The 25,272-nt window shown below is 42.6% G+C and overlaps 1 protein-coding gene across 2 annotated transcripts in view; it reads right to left on the bottom strand.

Moving 5' to 3' along the window:
- TASP1 (taspase 1) overlaps positions 1-25,272 on the bottom strand; it is a 499,277-nt gene that overhangs the window by 66,108 nt on the left and 407,897 nt on the right. For both annotated transcript variants that reach the window (XM_082249835.1, XM_082249834.1), the window contains exon 11: positions 110-220. In XM_082249835.1, coding sequence (XP_082105961.1) covers positions 110-220 — 111 coding nt within the window. The remainder of the gene's footprint in view (positions 1-109; positions 221-25,272) is intronic.

Raw genomic sequence — 25,272 nt, 5'->3', positions numbered from 1 at the left:
CAAGCTCCATGCAGACAGGGTTACTTTTGGGATATCAATGCACAATCTCAAGGGTTGGCACTAAAGACTTACAGTGCTACATCATTAAGCTGCTGAAACACAGACTTACCAATAAATTTGTTTTGCATAGACTCTAGCAAAGCTTGGTGTGCATCTTCTGCCTGTAGTGCAAGGGAACACTCCCTAGCAAGTATAGTCCTGACAAGGTGCTCACCACAGCCTGTTAGAAAAAACAAGAAGAAAAGACAAATTAATACTCACCACTATGCCATCCTTTCTGCATTCCCTGACAACTAACACCAATACATTTGTAGTTCAATTATAATTACATAAAATGCCTAAAGTTTATTATTGAATCTACAGAAAAATGAATTGACATTTCGTTAAAAATGAAAAGTGTAAGGCTGCAGGCAAGGTAATTAACCACGAGTAAGAGTTTGAAGGTGTGCTTTACAGAATTCATTTGAGCAAAAAATATACACGGAATAAAAGCTGGAACAAAAGTAAGTCATCAGTTCTCTACCTCTTCAGAAGTGTTTCTATGTAAAGGACTCAAATTTCTTAATTTCTAAATACTGTACAATCTTTATTTCTTATTGCCTATGTAGAAACTACCAACAAAGCTCTCTCTGCAAAGCTATCATCAGAGATGTATAGTAACGAAGTAGAACTACTTAAGTACTGTACTTAAGTACCGAAATGCGGTATCTGTACTTTCCTAGAGTAGAATTTTTTTCTCCTACTTCTACTTTTACATCACTACATTTTTTTGATGATTTCGATACTTCTACTCAAGTATTTTTTTTTTGTGCTGCATAGTTACTCGTTACTTTTAAAAAAATGACCACTGCCAGAACAGTAAATGGCAGGTTGCATAAAGCTCAAAAAAATGTGTATAATGTAATTTGTAAATCAGCGCATACGAAAATAAAGGCTGTGTATAATAAAAGCTGCTATACCAAATCTTTCCAATAAAAAGAAAATATGAATCAAACAAATAAATGGTGCTACAGCGCTTAAAGTGCATCAAGAAACTACTAACAAACACAGGTTAATCATTTGAATAAATCATTTGAAATAATAAAAACAATATGATGTTCATACTTTTGACTTCTTTCTTTAATAACTACATAACACAGTACTTCTACTTCTACTTTCAGTACTTGAGTAGAATTTTTTTTTCAAAACTACTGGTACTTTTTACTTTTAGTACTTAAGTAGCAAATTTTTTGAAAAAACTACTTGCAATACTTAAGTAAAAAAAATGTTGAATACTTTAGTACTTCTACTTAAGTAACTTTTTCTGCGAGCACTTCCACTTCTACTCAAGTAATTTTTTGATCTAGCACTTGTACTTTTACTCAAGTAGAAATTTCGAGTACTTTATACAAGTCTGGCTATCATTTCCCCCATCTCTCTGTGAGACACAAGGAATTTTGATTAGCCAGTAAATTCCACATATTGGAGTAAAGTACAGGGCATCATGGGTTATAGGAGTGTGGCTCCAAACGATTGGACATTGGTAAGCTTTTGAGTACACACTTCCCTACCCCGCTTTGGGCACCTTGCCTATAACCCAACCTACTCTGTGAATCCTGGGTTTTGCACAAGCAACGCAGAGTGTAACCGAGGAAGGGAAGGAAAGCCTGTGTCCTATACTGTATTACAAGATATGGAGTTTACCAGTATACCAAAATTCCTTTCATCCTAATTATACAGTACAGGACACAGGCAACTTATTCATACACCTTCGGGAAAAAACAGGGATCAAAAGACCCATATTTAGAGTGTGGCTGCGAGAGCTGTGCCGGCCAAAGGCTGCATCCGCAGAAGACTGGACATCCACCTGGCCCATGACATGAGTACATGGATTCTAAGCAGGGCCAGCAGAGGTGCTAAGACCTTTGTGAACATTCTGGAAGCAGAGCATAGGACAAAAGGCAGTGCAACAAACTGGAATAGATTTCCCGCCACTGCAAAGTGCAAAGCAAGTGGTGATGGGGTGGGTAAGTGGGAACACGCAGACAGGCATCTTGGATATCCACTGATGCCAAGTATTCCCCTTATCTCAGAGAAGCAATTACTGACATTGCGGTCTACATGCAGAATTTTGGAAATTAAAAGGAATCTGTTGATGGATTTTTAGGTCCAAAATAGGGCAAGAATCCCCCAATTGATTTTGGTACCATGAATAGGTTTGCGTAGAAACCTTGGGACAAGAGGTGATCCATTGTCTTTTACAAATCTTACTTTCCATGGGCAGTTTTTGATTGATTTGAAAGAAGAAAGTGGTAAGGGGGCAAAGTTTTAAACAATTTTTTAACCTCTTGAATCCACCAGTCTGGTATGTTCGTGACCCACAGGAAGACAAACTAACAGACATGTGCCCCTGCTCTTAGAAGTGAGGGTGCCCTTTCGCTGTGAAGAGGGCTTTAGGGAAGGCTTCGTGGCTTTTGTGGGCAAAGCCTTGTGCCGATAGGAAGGGCTGAATTTAGGTTTTTAAGTTGGACCCTGGATAGAGTGGACAAGTGCTCTGTGTTTTGAGAAGCTAGGGGCTCCTGAGTCTTTTTGTGGAAGTAAAGCCTGTGCTCTGCTGACCGGTCTAATAAATTAGTCTAATGCTTCACTAAACAGGTCTTTTTGGAAGGGCATACTTGTGAGGTGTGTTTTGCAGGTAATTTCAGCTGTCCAAACTGTAAACCTTAAGATTCTGCTCATGTAAATTAATATTTGAGCCAATATGGAAATTTGTTTCACCACATGTTCTTGGGCATCCACCCAAAAACAAGAGCAGAAGGCAATTGCTGTAATTGCACTGTAACAACATTATCCTGAGATACTGGTCAGGGTCATGTTAGTTGTTTATTGTCCTAGTCCAGTTAACTGCCGTTTGACATACGGAAACTGCAGTAAGAACTGGTTGCAGGGCTGGGCCTGCAAGGTTAAAAAGAGCTTTTAGGAGCATCTCAAACTTTCTTTAAAAGAAGTACAGTGAGATATTTAAGGACAGAGATGGCAGCATCAATTACAAGTATAGCCCACTTCTTTGCAAACTTTATCCAGTTCAGGAAAGATTTTTCTTGGGGGGGGGGGGGGGTGAAAATTATTTCAGGAGTGACCCAGTCACAGCATGCAGCCCAGGAGAGTCAGGTTGCACAGATGCACAATGCCAAGGCGTTTGTGCACAGAGGCAATGAGCTTTTCAACATTAGCCAGCATGCTGCATGAAGCTCCATCTTTAACACAACTGCAGTCTGGGGAAGAGAAATCTTCAGCAGCTTCCAATAGTGCCTAAATAGCCTCTTCATTCCTTTCGGTGTCTGCATTTTCTAGGACAAGGGTTTCCAAACTATGGGTCTCCAAACAATGGCCCTCCAGTTGTTCAGGAACTACAATTCCCATTATGCCTAGTCATTTCTTTGAATGTCAGAGCTTTACAATGCCTCATGGGATGCGTAGTTTTGCAACAGCTGGAGGGCTGTAGTTTGGAGATCCCTGCTCTAGTAGATCATACACAGGATGAGAAATGGGAGTAGGAGAAGAGACAGTGTGTTTGAGCACTAGACAAAGTTGGCTGTATAAAGGCCCGAGAAACTGTGCCTTGCGCAAAGTTATGCTTTAGAGACTCCCCTTTGTATCTGTTATATACAGTGGGTATACAAAAGCTGCAGCCTGACATGAAGACAGATACGGTTTTTGTTTAATCCAGCTGTATTTACTCAGTGCAACTTATAATATCCAAGGGAAAGATATGACACCAACATGTCAGAAAAATATAAAAAAAAATCAAAAACAGAATCACTGAGTTGGAAAAAGGATCACCCTCCTCCTAAAAATTACTTTTAAATGCAATCAGGTGTAGTTAATCATCTTTTCAATGGCACATAAAGCCATGTGACTTTCAATTGTGATCAGCCGTGGTTATTTTGATTAGCTCAGCATGGAAAGAGTGTTCCTGGAGCATTTCAGTCCCTGGTAGTGCAAATGAAGCAAACAAACCATGGGTGGAATCTCCAGGATAAAATTGTGGACAGGCACATGTCAGGAGATGGCTACAAAAAAAATTCAAAGGCTTTATCAACACCTAGAACCACAGTGAAGGCTATTATTAAGAAGTGGAAGGTATTTGGTACAACACAGACCTTCCCTGGATCAGGACATCGCTCCAAACTGGATGAAAGAGCCAGGAGGAAACTGGTCAGAGCGGCTACCAAGAGGCCTGTAGCGACTCTGAAGCAGTTGCAGGAATATTTGACAAAGGGTAGTCATTGTGTCCATGTGACAGCAATATCACAAATTCTCCACAAATGTGGCTTGTAAGGGAGGGTTAAGCTGCTCTTCAAGGCCACATGCAATCATAACTGAGCTTTGCAAAAACGCACCTTGAAGATTCTGAGGCCACATGGAAATAATTCCATAATAATTTGGAAGGAGATAAAAAAGGTGCTACGCTTTTTGAGAAGTGTACCTGTCGTGTATGAACAGATTTATCTGTATAACCAAGTCTACTTATTAGACAAACAAATTAAAAAATATGATACCATACAATAAGATGCAATGTGCAATAAACATATTCAAAGTAATACATATGAGTGTAAAATGGCATGAGCTCATGGCTGTGAAAAAAGTGTCAATGAAAATCGATACAATAAAGTGCAAAGTGCAATAAACATAAAAAAACAATATATATCAGTGTGAAATGATATTTGCAAAGTAGATGTGCAAAGTTAGTAGAGACATATCCCAACAGACTAAAGGCTGTAATCTAAACAAAAGGTGGTTCAACAAAATACTGACACAAAGGGGTGATCCTTTTTCCAACTCTGTTTTCTCTGACATGTAGGTGCTATATCATTCAATTGGATGTTATAAATTGAGTAAATACAGCTGGATAAAACAAAAACTGTGTCAGTCTAGATTTCAGGCTGCAAAGCAACAAAATGTGATCATTTTAAAGGGAGAGGATTATTTTCTATACCCACTGTACACAGAGTTCCATTTCAAAGTAGTATTTATCTGGCTGTTTTCTCATGGGAATACACAGAATGTTTCTTAGCTTTCTGGGTATATCGCTAGCACTGACCATAAGTGCCTAAGGCATAGAACTGTATTGTTTTCAGGCAATGGACACATGATCTAACCTTTTCTCTAATCTTTACAAGAGTCTTTATTGTAGAATAAACTGAGAAAGCTGCTAACCACCACAGAGTGTGCTGTGCTTTTTCTCTGTGTACACATTGTGGGCGCATTTTATTTATTTATTTCAGGGACTTATCTAGCGCTGTCAATTTACGCAGTGCTTTACATATACATTGTACATTCACATCAGTCCCTACCCTCAAGGAGCATACAATCTACGGTCCCTGACATTCATACATACACAAACCAGGGCCAATTTAGACAGAAGCCAATTAACCTACCAGTATGTCTTTGAATTGTGGGAGGAAACCAGAGTATCCGGAGGAAACCCACGCAGGCACAGGGAGAACATGCAAACTCCATGCAGGTAGTGTTCTGGTTGGGATTCGAACCAGCGACCCTTTTGCTTCTAGACGAAAGTGCTAACCACTACACCAGGGCTCATAGTTACATAGTTGGTGAGGTTGAAAAAAGACATCAGTCCATCCAGTTCAACCTATGATGTGTGTGTGTGTGTTTTCTTTTAACCGTACATTGTATAACCCTGTATGTTGTGGTCTCTAAGGTGCCCATCTAACAGTTTTTTGAAACTATCAATGCTCCCTGCTGATACGACTGCTTGTGGAAGAGAATTCCACATCCTTACCGCTCTTACAGTGAAGAACCCCTTACGCATTTTAAGGTTAAACCGCCTTTCCTCTAGTTTTAGTGAGTGGCCACGTGTCTTATTGTATCTCCTTTCTCTGAATAGTTTGTTCCTTATGCTAGGGTCGCCAGTACAGTATTTGTACATTGATATCATATCCCCCCTCAGTCGTCTCTTCTCCAGAGAGAATAGGTTCAGTACTTGCAGTCTTTCCTCATAGCTGATGTCCTCCATTCCCCTACTTATTTTTGTTGCCCTTCTCTGGACTCTCTCCAGTTCCAGCACATCCTTCCTGAAGACCGGTGCCCAGAACTGGACAGCATACTCCAGATGTGGCTGGACCAGAGTCTTGTAGAGCGGGAGAATAATCTCTTTATTTCTGGAGTGAATCCCCTTTTTTATACATCCCAGTATTCTGTTGGCTTTACTTGCAGCGGCTTGGCATTGCATGCCACTGCCAAGCCTGTTGTCTACCAGTACCCCCAAGTCTTTTTCCATCCTAGACTCACCCAGAGGCTCCCCCCCTAGTGAGTAGCTTGCTTTCTGGTTTTTGGCCCCAAAGTGCATTACTTTACATTTTTCAACATTAAACCTCATCTGCCATGTAGTTGTCCACCCCGTTATTTTGTTCAGGTCCGCTTGCAAGGTTTCCACATCCTGCATAGAAGATATTGGCATGCCTAGTTTAGTATCATCTGCAAATACTGAGATTGTACTAGATATCCCCTCCTCTAGATCATTTATGAATAAATTAAACAGGATTGGTCCCAGGACAGAACCCTGGGGAACCCCACTTTCCACACCCGCCCAATCCAAGTACTCCCCATTAATCACCACCCTCTGAACTCTCCCCTGGAGCCAGTTCTCTATCCAGGTACTCACCTTATGGTCCATACCTACCTTCCTTAGTTTGTACAGTAAGCGTTTGTGGGGAACGGTGTCAAAGGCCTTTGCAAAGTCCAGATACACCACATCCACAGGCTTTCCTTTATCTAGGTGGCAGCTCACTTCATCGTAGAAGGTTAATAGATTGGTTTGGCAAGAACGATTTTTCATAAATCCATGCCGATTGCTACTAATAATACAGTTTTCATTACTAAAGTCTTGTATGTGGTCCCTTAACATCCCCTCCAAAATCTTGCAGACTACCGATGTTAGGCTGACCGGCCTATAGTTCCCCGGGATACATCTCGGCCCCCTTTTAAATATTGGTACCACGTTGGCTTTTTTCCAATCAGCTGGCACCATACCGTCTGTAAACTATCCTTAAAGATCAAGAATAATGGTCTGGCAATCACCTGGCTGAGCTCTTTAAGAACCCTCGGGTGCAAGCCATCCGGTCCCGGTGATTTATTTATGTTAAGTTTCTCTAGTTTAGTTCTAAGTCTATCTTCTGTTAGCCATGGCGGCATTTCCTGAGGGGTGTTGTTTAGTTCGGCCTTACAAGCTAGGTTCGTGTAGCCCCCCGATTCTTTTGTGAAGACTGAAGAGAAGAAATGATTTAACTCTTCCGCCTTTTCTTTGTCCTCAGTGGCCATATTTCCTTTGTCATCTTTAATGGGGCCAATGTGTTCTGGCCTCGCTTTCTTACTGTTTATATACTTAAAGAACTTCTTGGGGTTCTTTTTACTCTCCTCCGCTATATGTCTCTCGTGTTCTATTTTAGCCGCCCTGATTTCGTCTTTACATTTCTTATTACACTCTTTGTAATGCTTAAATGCTGCCAATGACCCCTCAGTCTTGTATTTTTTGAAGGCCTTATCTTTAGCACTAATATACATTTTTATGTTGGAGTTTAGCCACCCAGGGTTTAATTTTGCTCTTTTAAATTTATTTCCCTTTGGAATGCACTGGTCAATCCCCTTGTTAAGTATGCTCTTGAAGCACTCCCATTTTTCCTCCGTGTTCTTTGATCCCAGGGTTCTATCCCAATTGATATTTTCTAGCAGCGAGCGCAGTTTAGGGAAATTGGCTCTTTTGAAATGGGCTCAAAATTTAAAGTCCTGAGCTACCCTGCCCCGCCCCTAATTCCGCCCCTAAACACGCCCTCATAAATTATCTCAAAATTACACTGTTAAATGTTTTTGAATTAATGCAGAAGTTACAAAAATAAATATTAATAACAACGTTTTCAGTGCCCATCAGTGCAGCCTCATCAGTGCCCATCAAGGGTCTGGAGGGCGGGGGGCTGAAGAGCACTGGGGGGGGGCTAAAGGGGGGGGGCTGAAGAGCACTGGGGGGGCTGGAGGGGTGGGCTGAAGAGCACTGGGGGGGCTGAGGGGTGGGCTGAAGAGCACTGGGGGGCTGGAGGGGTGGGCTGAAGAGCACTGGGGGGGGCTGGAAAGGTGGGCTGGAGAGCACTGGGGGGGCTGGAGGGGTGGGCTGAGAGCACTAAGGGGCTGGTGGGGGGCTGAGAGCACTAAGGGGCTGGAGGGGGGCGGAGAGCACTAAGGGGCAGGAGGGGTGGCTGAAGAGCACTAAGGGGCTAGAGGGGTGGGCTGAAGAGCACTGGGGGGGGGCTGAAGAGCATTGGGGGGGCTGAAGAGCACTGGGAGGGCTGAAGAGAGGGGGGGCTGTACAGCACTGGGGGGCTAGCAAAAGAAAAAAAGAAGTTGGATAAGAGGAGTGGTGGGGTGGCTGCATATAGAGGAATTGATCTTTGCATATTCCTCCTGCAGCTGCTCAATGCCTGCAGAGAGGAGAATCAGGCATCCAGCTGGAAAGATCAATTCCTCTATATGCAGCTGCCCCACCACTCCTCCTATCCAGTCACACAGGGAGGCAGCTAAATCCTTGGACACTCACCTGCTTCCAGCACCCGTGAGCAGCGCAGCACAGACCGAGGGAGCAGCTGCCTTCACATGAGATGGTCGGCGCGAGTACCGGTGTAGCTCTGGGAGATCGATTTTCACGCTACACCGGCTTGACACCCCCCATCGGTATGCCACTGCTGGCCGGATAATGTCAGAGCGGCGGATCATCCCGCTGTAACAGCTTTAATTGTAATTGCCGGGCGCTTGCTGACACACACAGTCCCGCCTCCTAGCCTGACTCCTTTGATAGACGTCACACGTCCTGGTTGGCCAGGTGTTCTGTCTATCAAAGAAGCCGGGCTAGGAGGCGGGACTGTGTGTGTCGGCGAGCGCCCGGCAATTACAATTGAAGCTGTTAAAGCGGGATGATCCGCCGTTCTGACATTATCCGGCTTTCCTCTCCTCTCTTCCCCAGAGCTCGCCCAACATAATTTTCCACTCGCAAAATGCGAGCAGGCAAGTGGAAAATTTGAGGGCTGCACTACACCACTGTGCCGCCCATATTAAATATATTTATATGTATTTTAATAATTGTAAACAGATCGCTTCTGACTTTATTAAACCTGTAACTATTCATTGAATGAGACAGACAGTCAGGGTGCCAGAAAACCAGACCACACGGGAATGCAGGTAAAATGAAGCAGTTTTTTTGGAGGAAAAAAAAAAATAATAAATCGCACAGAAACAGTGAGCAAATGAGAGCAGGAACAAGCCGGGGTCAAATTCTGAAGCAGGTAGTAATCCAAGCTGGGGTTGGATCCAGAAGTGGGTAGTCTGCAGAAGCCGGGTCATCAGCCAGAAGAGTCGTCAGCCAAGCCAGGTCAAGCACAGGGGAACACAGAGAACAAAAGACTGCTAGCAGAGATGCACCTTGGAGCACAAACACAAGGGCAATGTTAGCAACCTAGCAGGTGATAGATATAGTCAGGCGTGTGACATCATCAATGTGTGAGGCCCAGGCAGCGGGAAGTGATGATGCAATCAGAGTCTATAAAAGGCAGCAGTCTGCACATGTCCAAGATGGCCACCAACAGGAGGACAAGGTAAGACCTCGACACAGACGCAGATAATTCTGCTTTTGTCAGGTAGACCACATGTTGCATCCTGAAAATGAACTAGAATCAGATGCAGAAATCAAGAGTTTGAACCGCGTCCTTCTCTGATGCAAGGAGCGCATCGCTACTCTGAGGCTTGTATGGGCCTTGGCAGAGTGAATGTTCTTCTGTGATTCCTTTAGCCTTGTCTTTGACATAGCTACAAGTGACTTTACTACCCTGGGGGTGTTCACAGAGGTGAGTGCAAGGAAAAACAGTAAGCGTGTCTGGAAGGAGTACGTGGCAACCGAGAATAAAACCATCCTGTAACGAACCTTTGTGGTGAAAGGCCAGGAAGAAGTGCTTTAGTGCTTTTTAAGAGCTCTAGGTGAAAGTGGCGTTATACAGGGTAACTGTCTTACCTGTCCACGAAGCTGGATTGTATATGAAGTCCAGGCTTCGCCTGTCAGTGGGCAAACCCCCAAAAAGGTCCTTAGGGACTGGGTTTTTATAGCAATGGACCATGGCCCTGGACCTGTATAACACTCTGTGGCTGACAACGCGTTGCACCAAGTACATTGTAATAAGCACTTCGGTTGTCCTAAATTGATATGACAAATTACTGCTTTGGAAAAAATCATGACACTGACCACTTTCATTTTGTAAGACTGAGCGAGTTTGGATACACGCGCTAATAATGAATGTAGACCTCTGCTTATATTTCTGTTAGAACATGTGTGTTTTAGAATATTCAATTGTTCTTGAGAGTGGAACCAATATTCTATAGCTTTTCACTTTTCCACTATTTAGTAAACCTGGAAACAATTAAGGTACAAGCTGCCAAATACAGGAGCTGTATGCACAGATATAATCTGTAGCTTTGAAATACACAATCCATGTGATGACATGCATGCACAAACTCCATAGTATCTAAATATGGAACATATCAATTATATTGAGTACAGATCTGTCGATGGCTACATATCATACACTAGTAGTTCTACTGCAATAATGCCCAGCCTTCCATCTACTGGACAAATTAGACTGTTTTATGGGGCATTTTTAGATATCAATGATCACATACAAGTGCTATTACATCTCTCTTACAGTCAGCCCATATTTTATCAGTTTAGGCACTCTGTACACAGACATCAAAATGAGAACACACTGGGGTTGATTAAAGGCAAATAAACTGTGCACTTTGCAAGTGCAGTTGCACTCTGCTGGGACATTTGCTCCAGAAATTATGAAATAAGATAAAGCTTCACTTTGCAAAAAATACCCAATCACATGCAATAAAAAAACAGCATTTTTGCATGCACATGTTTGGATGATGGAAGTCAGTAAAGTTTCACCTCATTTACTAAGCTCTGGAGCAAATGTCCATGTAGTCTGCAACTGCCATGTGCACAGTCTAGTTGCCTTTAGTAAATCAACCCTACTATGTGCAGTTCTGTCAGGGTCACTGCCAGTTTTTTTTTTTAACAAAGCACAGTCAATAAGCACTAAATGCAATTTGAGTGGGGTTTTAAAAGAAGCCTCCACTGAGCACTGTAGCTACAGGTACAATGGGGCAATTCACCCTCTAAATTCAAAGCAGAAGTACTGAAGTCAACCAAGTGTCCTTTCCTGCCAACCTTCTATTTTCTGACTTAAACACAGAGCAAGTTCTCAGGAAGGAATGAGCAAGGAAGCGGAGATGCTGAGAAAATGACTTCAGTGCTTCTGCTGTAAGAGGTCAGGAGTTATTTTAGGCCCCTTTTACACTTGTGCAACTTTTCCTGTGACTTGGGACTGCAAAGTCAAATGACAAGTTGTCCTCCATATTTTCCAATGAGTACTGTTCATAACTGTGCGACTTCAAATTAGACCCTGCACTGCTTTGGTCCGACTTTGATGTGTTTTGAGGTCCACAGACCTCAAGATTATTCAGGCGTTGCATCACGTGAAGTCAAAATCAGGGCGAAAAAAATTGCTGCAAAAGCACGCAACTTTTAGGTCACACAATTGTGAAAGGGGCCTTAAGCTCACTCACAAGCATATGTAAAAAAATGTGAATGTCTAAAAACCACACTGGTTCTCTTTAAATTACCACAGGGTCATTTTAAGTTAGCCTTAAGCTGGATACACACAGTACAATTCTCTTTACATTTTTCCTTTAGATTTACCAATATCATATAGTATGAGGTCAAACCTAAACACTTTCAATTTGTATGCAATAAGGCAGGCCCTTGCACTACATCAGTGGTTCTACATTAGGAACCACTAACAGGCCAGATTTTAAGAATTACCATGGGGAAATGCAGACTAGAATACTGCAATCACTGAGCAGCAAATGATATCACCTGTAATGTATTTCAGTTATCTTGCAAACTTGGCCTGAGGACAAGAGAACCACTGCACTACACAGTTGAAGGTAAATCTAAAGGAAATCGAACAAAAGTTGTATAGTGTGTATCCAACTTTAGTGTTACATTTTAAATTTAATTATTATTATTATTATTATTTCAGGTACTTATATAGCGCTGTCAATTTACACAGCGCTTTACATATACATTACACATTTACATCAGTCCCTGTCCTCAAGGAGCGTACAATCTAAGGTCCCTAACTCACATTCATACATACATAGTAGCGCGATTTTTTATACAGGATCCAATTAGCCTACCAGCATGTCTTTGGAGTGTAGGAAGAAACCGGAGTACCCGGAGGAAACCCACGCAGGCACAGGGAGAACATGCAAACTCCATGCAGGTAGTGTCGTGGTTGGGATTCGAACCAGCGACCCTCTTGCTGCTAGGTGAAAGTGCTAACTACTACACCACTGTGCCGCCTCATCTGGATGATGAATACATCTGGAAAAGAGTACAGATTGGGTTGAAACCCCTATCTGGTTATCACTACTGTGTCCCTATTGAGGAGATAACCTCCTAATGCAGTGAGGGTAAAACAAAACTTTGAAGTTACTGGAATAGGAATAGTGGTGAAATATTTCAATTAGGACATTTGTTCCAGTGACAAGAATCTGAGGATTTCCCCAACTTTGGCGAGATCTCTTTTCACTTCATGTTGTGCCTTGAGGCAGGAAGTAAAGGAAAATCTCCTCAATGGAAAACACAAAGCAAACAAAAAAAAACTGAAAAGGCTTTTTCTTTAAACCATTCCTTACGCTATCCAAAACTGAAGAAAAAAAATTCTGGCTTTAGATGTATCTTTTAACCACTTGCCGACTGCCGCACGACTATCTACGTCGGCAGTCAGCCCCTCACAGGCAAAGCGACGTAGGTCTACGTCGCTAGCCTGTGAGGGTCTAGGGAGCGAGCGCAGGCCGCCGGAGGCGCGCTCCCGCGTGGTCACAGACCCCCCCGCGCGTGTGACCGGCGGACCCGATGTCCGCCGGTCACTCTGCGATCGCCGCTGCAGAGGGAGAAAGGCAGGCGGCTTGTGTAAACAAGCCGCCTGTCATTCTCCCCTGTGTAGAAACTGTGATCACACGGTTCTACTATGTAGCACCATTGATCACTGTTTCTACAGCTCAACAGACAGCCAATCACAGTTAGAATCACGCCCCTAGGGACACACACAGCCCCTCCCTCTCAAATAAAGTTAACCCCTTCACTACCAGTGTAATTTTGCAGTAACAGTGCATATGTATAGCACTGATTACTGCAGTAATGTCACTGGTAACCCCAAAAGTGTCAAAAATGTCAGTCAAGGGTCCGATCCGTCCGCCGCAATGTCGCAGTACCGCAAAAAAAAAAAATCGCAGATCGCCGCCATTACGCGTTAAAAAAAAAAACAACAAAAATGACAAAAATCTTTCCCTTAGTTAGTAAACGTGATAACTTTTGCGCAAACTAATCAAAATACGCTTTTTGCGATTTTTTTTTACCAAACATATGTAGCATAGAACAAATTGGCCGAAAATGTTAAAATATTTTGATTTTTACATTTTTTTTGGGGAATTTCATATAAAAAAAATGTGAAAAATATTGTTATTTTTGCAAAATTGACACTCTTTTTTTGTTTATAGCGCATGATCAAAAAATCGCACAGGTGATCAAATACCACCAAAAGAAAGCTCTGTTTGTGGGGAAAAAAAGGACGTCAAATTCGTTTAGGTACAGCGTCGCACGACCGCGCAATTGTCCGTTAAAGTCACGCAGTGCCGAATCGCAAAATACCCCCTGGTCAGGAAGGGGGTAAAATCTTCCGGGGCTTAAGTGGTTAATTAACACTGTTGCAATTTCATGTTCGTACATGACTTGCATGCTTACAAAAGTCGATTTTTTCTTTTACAGTAAAATGCAAAAATGTAGGCACCTATAGAACAATTGCATGTTTTATCAATGTGAATAAAAGGCAACATGACCCCGTTAATGAAGGGTCTGACCTTTTTGAGGCTAGCAATTCCTTTATTTATTTTTTGCAAGATGGGATTGCTAGTTACATACTGAAGCTGCAGGACCAGGAACATTTATTTTATGTCGGACTAACAAAATATGGTTGATGTGCTCTGTGATGTGCCTCCATCCCCATACAAAAGAAACATGAATTGCCCATGGGACTTTAGATGAGGCGCAATACACTCAATAATAAAATCAATAAGGTAAAGATTTATTGGTAAATGCAATTTCCAACAGATCAACAGTGACATGCCATATAGTCAGGCAGATTGGTCAATATATACATAGAATTCCATAGCAGGTACAGTGCTTCAAAGATCAATCCATAATAGGTGTGAACTTGCATCTATGTATCCGATGCGTTTCGTGACACAGCGTCACTTCCTTAGAGGTTAATGCACACACAATTGTCTATAAAGTAGAAATTGTTTTTATAGTCTGCAAGGAACGTGGCCATGTGGGGCTCCACCCGCCCCGCAGCGGCATTTATTCACAAGGTTCCGTGAATGGAAAACTACAAGGTCTGGCAACCTTTGCGGCTGTTGGCTTGTAGTTCTCACAAAACTACCACAGCACTATTGAGAGCTGCAGAAGTTTATTGACGCTTTCTGTTAGTGTGTAACTGCTTGGCCATATGATCTACGGCCAGACCGCTTACACACAGATAAGTATACATGTTCGCCAGCACACCATGGATCTTGCATAGTAGTCCGAAATTATTTTTGTAAAAGGATCACATCACATCAGGATAAGGGCAACGTTTCACAGTCAGGCAGGACCCCTTCATCAGGCATGTAATAAGGTGTAAACGGTGAACAAAGAATATATGTGAAACTACCACCAATCACAATCATTGAAAACAGTGACACCCCCCCCCCCTCCTCTAACATCACATTCCCGCCAAAGGCTGTTTTACACATTATTCTTATGTGCAAAAGATTGCATGCCTGTTAATAATCATATATTCCATGAGGGGGGCCCCAGTAGGTGCATTAGCGTGTGACTGTTGCGCAACGATTGGCTACATCACCCAAGTGTACACCGATCGCCGCTCTCTGATAATGTCCCTGTTGCCGGGTAACGTGTCCCGAAGGCAATCACAGCGCGCCACGTAGGCCGCTTGTGCATCGTCCGGACACTCCTCCCTGAGCTTGGAAACCATGACGTCAGGCGTGTAAACATGCAGAGTGAGCATGGCTCCGGAGGGGGGGAGGCAAAGCAAAGACATTGCAGAAAAAGTGGTCTGGGTTATCAATGGAGGAGAATGTACATAAGCCGAAACTGATAAGACTGAAAGAAGAAAAAAGATAAGACAAGGAAAAGAATAAACATTAAAAGAAGAAAAAGAAAAACATGAGAAAAATGTATTAAAAAAATGTATAAACAAATAATAATAAAAATATAGTAAAGTAAAAATAAAAATATAAAAATAAGGATAAATTGAAATCAGAATAATCAAAAATAAAAATAAAGAAATAATAATGATAAAAAGAAAAGAAAAAAAAAGGAAAGAGAAAGGAAAATAGAGGAAAAAAGGAAAAATGAAGAAAAATAAGGAGAAAAAAGTAAGAAGAAACAAGGGAATGCTGAATGTAAAACAGGAGACTAAAGAGACAAATTGATATCCCAGGAAAGGTAAAGCAAAAGGTAGGTGTGAGAGGTGCTGTGTGGAAAAAGGAAGAATTATTAGCCTACCAAATCAAGGGGGGCTACAGACAAAATATTATTCTACAAGGCAGAGAGAGACCTCAGGGTATATGCCCCTCACGTTTTCTTGGCGACAGATAGTCCCCCTATCTTTGAATTGTGTAACCGAATTTTGCAAGGTGATTTTTAACCACCTTTTTCCTGAGGTACACTCAATCGGTTATGTCCATGGGCATAAGACAATGCGTCTTCTGTCTTTTATTCTTATCCCCTTTTTTTCCTTTCCATGTCATTCTGAGGTTTGCGGCTTATTGCTGAGGTACATAGGCACAGGAGACACTAAAATTTTTAGTATGATCACCACTGTGATTTGTAGACCCCTAGGTATTAAGGGACATATACCCTGGGGTCTCTCTATGCCTTGTAGAAGCATTTTTTGTTCGTAGCCCCCCTTGATTTGGTAGGCCAATAATTACCCTAGTAATAGTTTCTTGGTGACCCACCTTTGTTTTCTTCCTTTGGCTCATTTCTTTCCCTTCCTTTTTCCACACAGCACCTTCCACACTTACCTTTTGCTTTACTTCTCCGGTTACATCAATTTGTCTCTTCAGTCTCCCGCTTTACATTCAGCATTCCCTTGTTTCTTCTTACTTTTTATCCTTATTTTTCCTTTTTTCCTTTCTCTTTCTTTTTATCATTATTATTTCTTTATTTTTGTTATTAATATTTATTATTTTCGATTATACTCATTTAAATTTATCTTTATATTTATTTTTACTTTACTATATTTATATTATTATATTTATATATTAATTTTTCATTTTTTTTTATTTATATTCATTTTTTTTTTTAAACATTTTTCTCATGTTTTTCTTTTTCTCCTATCAATTTTTATTCTCTTCTTTCTTCCTTTCCCCTTTTATTTCAGTCTTCTCAGTTTCGGTTTATTTACATTCTCTTCTGTTGATAACCCAGACCACTTCTTCTGCAATGTCTTTCCTTTGTTTTCCCCCTCCGGAAGCCGTGCTCATTCTGCGTGTTTACAAGCCTGACATCCTGGTTTCCATGAAAGTGGCAGCCGCAAAGCTCAGGGAGGAGTGTCCTGGACGATGCATGACCGGCCTAAGTGTCGCGCTGTGATTGGCTCTGGGACACGTTACCCAGCAACAGGGACGCTATGTTCTGCTGTCGGAGAGCGACCATCGGTGTATACCTTGGTGATGTACCCCATTGTTGTGCAACAGCCACACGCTAATGAACCTACTGGGGGCCCCCTCATTGAATATACGATTATTAATAGGAGAAAGTCATGAGATTTAATGCATATAAGAATAACGTTTAAAACGGCCTTTGGAGGGAATGTGATGTCATGTGACATCAGAGGAGAGGGGGTGTCACTGTTTTCCATGATCGTGATTGGTGGTAGTTTCACATATATTCTGTGTTCACTGTTTACACTTTATCACATGCCCAACTAAGGGGTCCTGCGTGGCTCCCAAACGTTGCACTTATCCAGATGTGATGCGATCCTTTTGCAATAATGGGATTTTGTACTTGCCGTAAAATCCATTTCTCTGAGTTCATCGAAGGAAACAGTGCTCCATAAATCATAACTAGTGGGTTATATTGCCTCCTCCAGGAGTAGGATTAGGCAGAACAAAAAACACCTGGCTATGCCCATGGGCCATCCTCTGCTGGTATTTAACCCCCCTCTCTGCTCTAGGTAATCAGTTTAGTACCAAGCAGTATTAGAAGTATCAGAACTCCATAGAGGGGTGGGTGCTTTGATGAACTCAGAGAAATGGATTTTACAGTAAGTACAAAAATCCCATTTTCTCTTTCGTTCATTGACAGACACAGCGCTCCATGAATCGTAACAAGTGGGATGTTCAAAAGCAGTGCCAAAAGGAAAATGTGGGGTGGGGAAAATAACCCAAGGATAAACTTAGGAGCCCTTAACCAGGACACAGGAGCCCCATCTGAAAAAGAAAAGTTTTTCTTTAAACACTCTTTAAGAGGGAACAGCCCCTCTTAGACAGAACCCTACGAAACTTTGCTGCCAAAATAAGCATTCGCAGATACCAAAGTACCTACCTTATAGAATTTTGTGAAGGTATGCACGGACGACCAAGTAACCACCTTGCAAACTTGCGATATTAAAGCCTGATGATGGAAAGACCAAGAAGCACTCAGTGCCCAAGTAGAATGTGCCGTGACAGGGAAAGGTAGAACCTGACTTTTAATGAAATAGGCCTAAGTCACCGTCTGTCTGATCCATCTGGAGATGGTAGCTGAAGAAGCAGCTAGCCCTTTTCTTGGTCCGTCCGTAACCACAAAAACTGAGTCTGACCTCCGAAAAGACTCAGTAGCTGCCAGATACACCCGAATCGCAAGAACCACATTCAAGTTATGCAAAGCAAATTCCTTGGGATGAGTTGGCTTGGGACACAAGGAAGGCAACACAATGTTCTCATTCAAATGGAAGTCAGAGACAACTTTGGGCAAGAATGATGAACAGGGACAAAGAACCACTTTATCCTTAGAACCATTAAATAGGGACTGCGACAGGATAATGCTGCCAATTCTGATACCCTGCGGGCAGAGGTAATAGCCACCAAGAATGTCAACTTCTGGGATAACGTAGGCAAAAGAATCTCCCAAATAGAGGTTTCTGGAGAACAGAAAGTACTACATTTAAATCACATGGCGGCAAAAGAGACCGTACAGTTGGAGCCACATGTCAAACCCCCTGAATGAAGGTACGAACTAAAGAGTGTGTGGCTAGGGGTTGCTGAAAGAAGATTGCCAAGGCAGACACCTGGCCCTTGATGGTACTCAAGGCCAACTTCTGATCAACGCCCTGTTGAAGAAAGGTTAAGATCCGAGCGACAGAAAAGGTTTGAGGATGAGTGCCAATCGACTCACACCAAGAAATGTACGCTTTCCACGTACAATGGTATATCTTGCTGGAAGATGACTTCCTCGCCTTCACCCTAGTAGAGATCACTGATCCAGACAGACCTCTAGCCGTCAGTACCAGGCTTTCAATAGCTAAGCCATTAAAACCAGTGGCTGTAAACCAGGATGGTAGATAACCCCTTGAGACAACTGGTCTTGTCTGAGAAGAAGCCCCAAACGGATGTTTACAGCCACTAGGATGATTGGAAGGTCCTCACTCTTGATTCCTCACCGGAATTGCGGAAGAAGCCTTAGCCAAGGATGATTCTGGCCTTACCGTGGCCCTTAGACGCCTGAGGCGTCTGTCAGAAGACTCCGTGACCTTGTCACAAACTTCTGTATCCTCCTTTGGAGCCGAACCTGCTAAAAGGAGCTACATGGAGGACTGTACAAAAAGAACTGTCTTGAAGGTGGATACCACCAGACTCAGAACCTGTATGCAAATCGGGCGAGAGAACGAGAATCGGGAAAGAGGAAGGGCCACCCTGGTCAGAATTAAAATCAATTCCCTGGACAGAGATTACTAGCAAAATAAATAAATAAAAAAATGGCATGTCTTTCCCATAGTTTGTAGACGCGATAACTTTTGTGCAAACCAATCAAAATACGCCTATTGGGATTTTTTTTTACCAAAAATATGTAGCAGAATACAAATTGGCCTAAAATTATGAAAAAATGTGATATTTGTTTTTTTATTAGGAAAGTTATATAGCAGAAAGTGAAAAATATTGTTTTTTTTTCAGAATTGTCACTCTTTATTTGTTATTTTTTAGTACAAAAAATAAAAATCGCAGAGGCGATCAATTACCACCAAAAGAAAGCTCTATTTGTGGGGGAAAGACATCAATTTTATTTTGGTACAGTGCCGCACGACCGCGCAATTGTCAAAGTAACGCAGTGCCGAATCGCGAAAAATGGCCTGTCATTAAGGGGGAAAATCTTCCGGTCCAGAAGTGGTTAAGTGACTCCTCAAAAGGGTAACGTACCTCAAAACTTTTGGGGACCGCAAAGGGTAATTTTGGATCCGTGAGGCTACGTCATGGCCGATCTAGCGTGTAGCTGCGGTCTGCACGCGCTTGCTGGCTGGGCGACCACTGGATCTAGATTATCTAGCCCGTCGCCCAGCCCGGCAGTTGATTGTAGATCTCCAGAGACAAAAACAAAAAACATGTAAGGACGGAGAAAATTGCTAGGACCAGAGACCCCAGCCGGGAACCTAGACTGATTAAAACTGATTACCTAGAGCAGAGAGGGGGGTTATATACCAGCTGAGTACGGCCCTATGGGCATAGCCAGGTGTTTTTGTTCTGCCTAGTCCTACTCCTGGAGGAGGCAATAGAACCCACTAGTTTTGATTTATGGAGCGCTGTATCCGTCGATGACCAAAAGAGAAAAAAAGTTTTCTTTATCGTACATCACGGGACACAGAGCAGGTAATAATGACTATCTGGGTTATATGCTACCTTTAGGTGAATGGACACTGGCAACCAATAGACAGGAAGTTCCCCCCATATAACCCCTCCCATACAGGAACAACCTCAGTTTTTTCGCCAGTGTCTTGAAGGTGGTGGTCATGGCTGTTAAAGCTCTTCAAAATCTCAAAAAATGTCCCAGTAATTGGGCGTTATATCGGATCCATTCAAATGGCTAGGCGCTAAAAGAATGGTACCCGAGCCTCGGCTAGAGAAGATCCGAGGTTTTGCCTGTAATGTGACCCATTTGGGCACTGGACTCTAGTAATGAAACCCTGGTTTTTATTATACCAAGGAGTTTTCAGCAGGGTGCTCTACAGGTCCAAGGGAGTAGACCCCATTAAAAAAGGGGGACCCGGTCCTTAAAGGTCAGATTGACCAAGCTCCCTGTAATGAGTGAAGATTGGGTCCTGCTGAGGACCCTGCAGGGGGGACTGGTAAGTTATTCCTTTGCTCTCTCTTAGAAAGAGGTTTAAGGGAAGGAATAAGCAAATTTTCTCATAGCTGTAGTTCAGTTTTTGGTCACTAGATGGCGCTGTTCTGCAGTTTTGGTTTTACCTGAGTTTGGTCCCAGCCAGCTTTTCATGTGGCTATGGGAGCGGCGTTCGTTGATGACGTCACAGACCTGTACTTGGATTACGCTGGGGTAAGCTGCTGGAAGCTGCTGATCAGGATCTTTTGGGACACAGAGCAGGTTGATCAGACTGTCTAGGCATGCGAGTGGCCGCGGGACAGGTCAGGAGAATGGTAGTTCTGTGATAGCGGTTTAGTGCTGGATCACAGTATACTCTACCCTTGTGCAACAGAGCCACACTTCTGGGTCTTGCTTTACTAAAAGCAATGTCTTCCAGAAAGAGAAGTGGGGGGGGGGGGGCGGCAGCAGGGAAGGGGCCTAGTGTCCTCACATAAGGGTTGAGCAGTCCGAGTCTGATTCCCGCTGTACTCTTCTCCCCTGATAGACCTGAAGCTACCGGCAAGTCTGAGCCATTGCGCTTGTCAGGTATGGTTGCTACCTCCAATGCTTCTGATTCTGCTTATGTTACTAAGGACGATTTGGCATTTGCCTTGGCTGGCCTAGAAGGTAGAATAGCCGGCATTAATGCTTCCATTTCACAGGGTGGGAACAATAGGGGTAGATCCCCCTCTCCTGTACCCGGGCCCAGCAAGGATACAGCAGGGCTTCCGTGCTCTCAAAACCTTGCAGGAGCCTCTGGTTTACAGCACGATTGGGCAAAAAACATTGAGGAGGTAGCTTTGGGTAACTTGGAGGGGGAGCAGGCTGAAGCTGGTGCCTCTACTGAAGATTCAGATCATGAGGTACTGTTTGCAGCGTCTCACTCTCAGAGGTTACTAATCCAGTCCCTTACTGAAATGGTGCAGACTGGGTTTAAATTACCTCCCCTGGAGGTATCAGAGGCCTCTTTTTCCTCTCTGGGATATTTGCGTACTCAGCAGAGTTCCCAGGCTTTTCCCTTATACCCTTTACTAGAGCAGTTGATGTACGAGGATTGGGATCACACTGACAGGTTGTTTATGCCTCTAAAGGGATTTTCTTCGCTATATCCAATGGAGGAGAAATTCAAAAGGAAATGGGGTATGCCGTCTGTTGATGCTGCTATTTCTTTGGTGAATACAAATTTAACCTGTCCGGTGGACAATGCCCAAGTCTTTAGGGACCCAGCAGATAAAAAGCTTGAGTCCTTGCTTAAAGCTTCTTTTTCTGTTGTCGGATATGCTGTTCAGCCAGCTGTGGCAGCTATAGGAATCTGTAACTTCTTAAAAGACCATATTAAAAAAACTGACTAAAGGTTCTATCCAGGAGTAATCTGTGGAAGAATTAGCATAAATTCCTTGCGCTGTTTTGAGATTGATGCCCTCAAAGATTCCATCCAACAGATTTCCTGGGTAGCCCTTCTCTCTGTCTATATGCACAGAGTTCTGTGGCTTAAATTTGGCCAGCAGAATTACCTTGTAAAAAACAGCTGACGTCCTTTCCCTTCCATGGGGAACATCTCTTTGGGAAGGATCTGGATAAATACATCCAAAAGATCTCGGGGGTGAAAAGTGCCCTGTTGCCGGTAAAAAGGAGAAATAAAAGTTCATCCTTTAAGGCTCCTAGTGTTACTGTTCCGTTTATCGTATCAGTATCTAAGCAGTTTCGACACCCTCAGCCACCAGGTTTCAGGAAAATTCAGGATCAAGGTCAGAAAAAACCCTGGGACCCTGGGTCAAAAAGCCTGGTAAAACAGGCTCCAAGTCTGCCTTATGAAGAGACGCTCCCACTTACTCGGGTAAGGGGGGGGGGGGGGGGGGGAGTCTTTTGCTCTTCTCAAGAGCTTGGGAAAAGGTTGTTCAGGACAAATGGGTCTTATACACTGTAACTCAGGGCTACATGATTGAATTCAGGGAGTTTTCTCCTTTTTAGTTTCTGGGTTCAAATGTCCCTGCGTCCCTGGGTCTGGTTCTCAACACAGTTCAGGCAAAAGTTTTTTTGCCGTTGAAAAAGGTTGTGGCCCTAAGAAGCCTGGTTCAGTTTGTAGGGAGATAAAATGTTTCCCTCCATATGACTAGGCATGAGGCTGTTGGGCATTATTTATTTTATTTTTTTAAAAGGTGAACTTATCCATTAAGGTAAAAAAACCCCTTCTGTTGCAGAGGATCTCCCAGCCTTCCCTTATACCTACCTGAGCGCAATCTCGATCCAGCGTTGTGCACAAGAGCAGTAGCTCTCCTAGCTCTCTCCCTCCTGACTGGGCAGACTGATAACCGTGGGAGCCATCGGCTCCTGCTGCTGTCAATCAAATTCTATGACGAAGAAGCCTGCACTGTATGTGTCTATAGATGTAGGCAGCAAGGCTTGGGAGCGAATCCGCACGAGTGCCCCCAAAGAAATCAGCTTTCAATGTGGGCACTTGCCCGAAAAGGATGAGCCAGGAGCGCAGGGGAAATACACCAGAGAAAGAGGATCAGGCCTGCTCTGTGCAAACCATTGCACAGAGCAGATCAGTAGGATGTGTGTACTATTTTAATTGAAAAAAATAGAAGCTTTACAATCATTTAAACCTGTACAACTTTAAGAGTGATCCGACAATGCAAGCCACACCACTTCACCAACTTAGGGATCTCTTTAGTAATATACTATACACAGGCCAAGTTTTGTGTTTTGCTTTTTAACTTGTTAAACTCAGTATACAGTATGCTCAATTTATCACACTGGAAATAATAAAAAATAAAATTCCATGTGCAAAAGTTAGGGCACCCTGTCTGTCAAAACTTAGTAATACCTACTTTGCAGAACAAAATCCAAACCCTTGTTGCTCAAAAATATTTGTAGCTTTTCTTATTTTTAAACAAAGGCAGAAAACCCCCAATTTACCATTAATGATGGTGCTACAACAAAGATGAAAGGCAGCAAAGCCATTTGATTCCTACTGTATTGTAATTTAATCATTAAGCTACACTGATCTTCAGCTATGACTTGAAGTCATTGGCCTATTTACATAAAACCTCTCATAACAAGGCCTTCTTTACTTATAACTTCAGAAATGTTTAAAGCCACATTACAAGAACTGTGAAGCATAATATTCCAACCACTGGTATATTAGTCAAGTCTAGCAGAACCACAACAAAAGGTTCAAAAGACAGAATTCTAGGAGGCACCAGCCACGTATTAATTTGGAAGCAAACAATGAAGAAAAAAAAATTACTAGCACAATGAAAGATGGGCACCCCTGACACAGGAAAGAAAACTCTGCTGCCCTCTGTAGCTATGCATGGACTTCACTGATGATGGTCCTACAGTGGCTTAAAAGAAGATGAGTCCTGTGGAGTAGGGCCCAAAGCAGCATGTCAGGGAGAAATTATTGTACTTCCCCTCTTCTTTTGAAGGACTGCTTTTAACTCAGGAAATTAGAAACAGGAGTGCCAGAGGGCATACATATCCAAGGCTGTACACTGGAACACACACGCTTTCAATTACAGAACATGAAAGGAACTTATGATGAACGAAAGAAATGAAATCCAGTCTTATTTCTGCAAGCCATATGCTGAAGACTTCGGAAATCTGACATCAGCTTCAAGCTGTTTCTTACTTACTCCTGAGTCAGGTTATGCTAGCAGAAGTTGGCCCTGGATTCTTCCGTATACATTTAGGCTTTGATGGAGATCTTAGATACTACAGGAGGATATTTGCTTAGTCAGCAACTTTGCAGTAAAGATGTTGAATTAAAGCAATGTGGCAAAGAACTCTTACTGGTAACAGCAGTCATAGAAAAAAGACTGTATCAGGTTTACACAGCTCATCCAAGCTGCTCAAGGAAGGACAGAATTCAGCAGCAAAATCATCAAAGGAAAGCAAAATGGAACGAAGTATACCAAAAGTATGCACTTTTAAACAATGTGCAAAATTTCACCCCCTGAATCCTATAACCATATGCATTACACACCACTGATGTGCTCTTCTTGATGCAAGACAGTTGTGACCTTCCCTGACATATTTTATGTCCTTCATAATGGTTCTTGAACGTTGTTGGAGACAGGTGCACAGTAATCATTCACAGAGATAAGGGAGGTCATCTTTTGAAACTATAGGTGACCCCCGTTTTTATATATATATATATATATATATATATATATATATATATCCTGCTGGCTTTGGTTGCATTATAACCTATATATATATATAGGTTATAATGCAACCCCAGCCAGCAGGAAGTGCAGCATGGGGCACACCACAGTGAAGGACATGGTTGTTAATTTAAGGTAAAAGAACCTAAAAGATGTGCAATGCATATTGTAATACGGGCAATGCAAAAGGGCTCATATGGCTGTTGAAACTTATTTGTGCCTTTAAATGTACAGTTGTACTTTAAAATGTATCTGTCAAAGTAAGGGGTTCTGTCCACAGGAAAATGCAGCAGGCTTTTAGGTACATCTTGCTTGCATTTTAGATCTGTTTCAGACACCTCTGAGATGTTTTGGAGGTCATTTGACCTGCAGTTGAATTTCTATTAACATGTATCAACCTGCTCCAAGTTGCTTTTACATTCCCTTTCACTGATACCAACAGAAGTCCTATGACCCAGGCCCAAATACAGAAATGCAAAATTGAACCTCCTTCTGAGTTAGAATGGTGATAAACTACCTCTCACTTTTTGA

The sequence above is a fragment of the Pelophylax lessonae genome (genome assembly GCF_965119305.1).
Source record: "Pelophylax lessonae genome assembly, chromosome: 3".
Lineage (NCBI taxonomy): Eukaryota > Metazoa > Chordata > Amphibia > Anura > Ranidae > Pelophylax > Pelophylax lessonae.
This window is presented reverse-complemented; position numbering and strand designations above follow the sequence as displayed.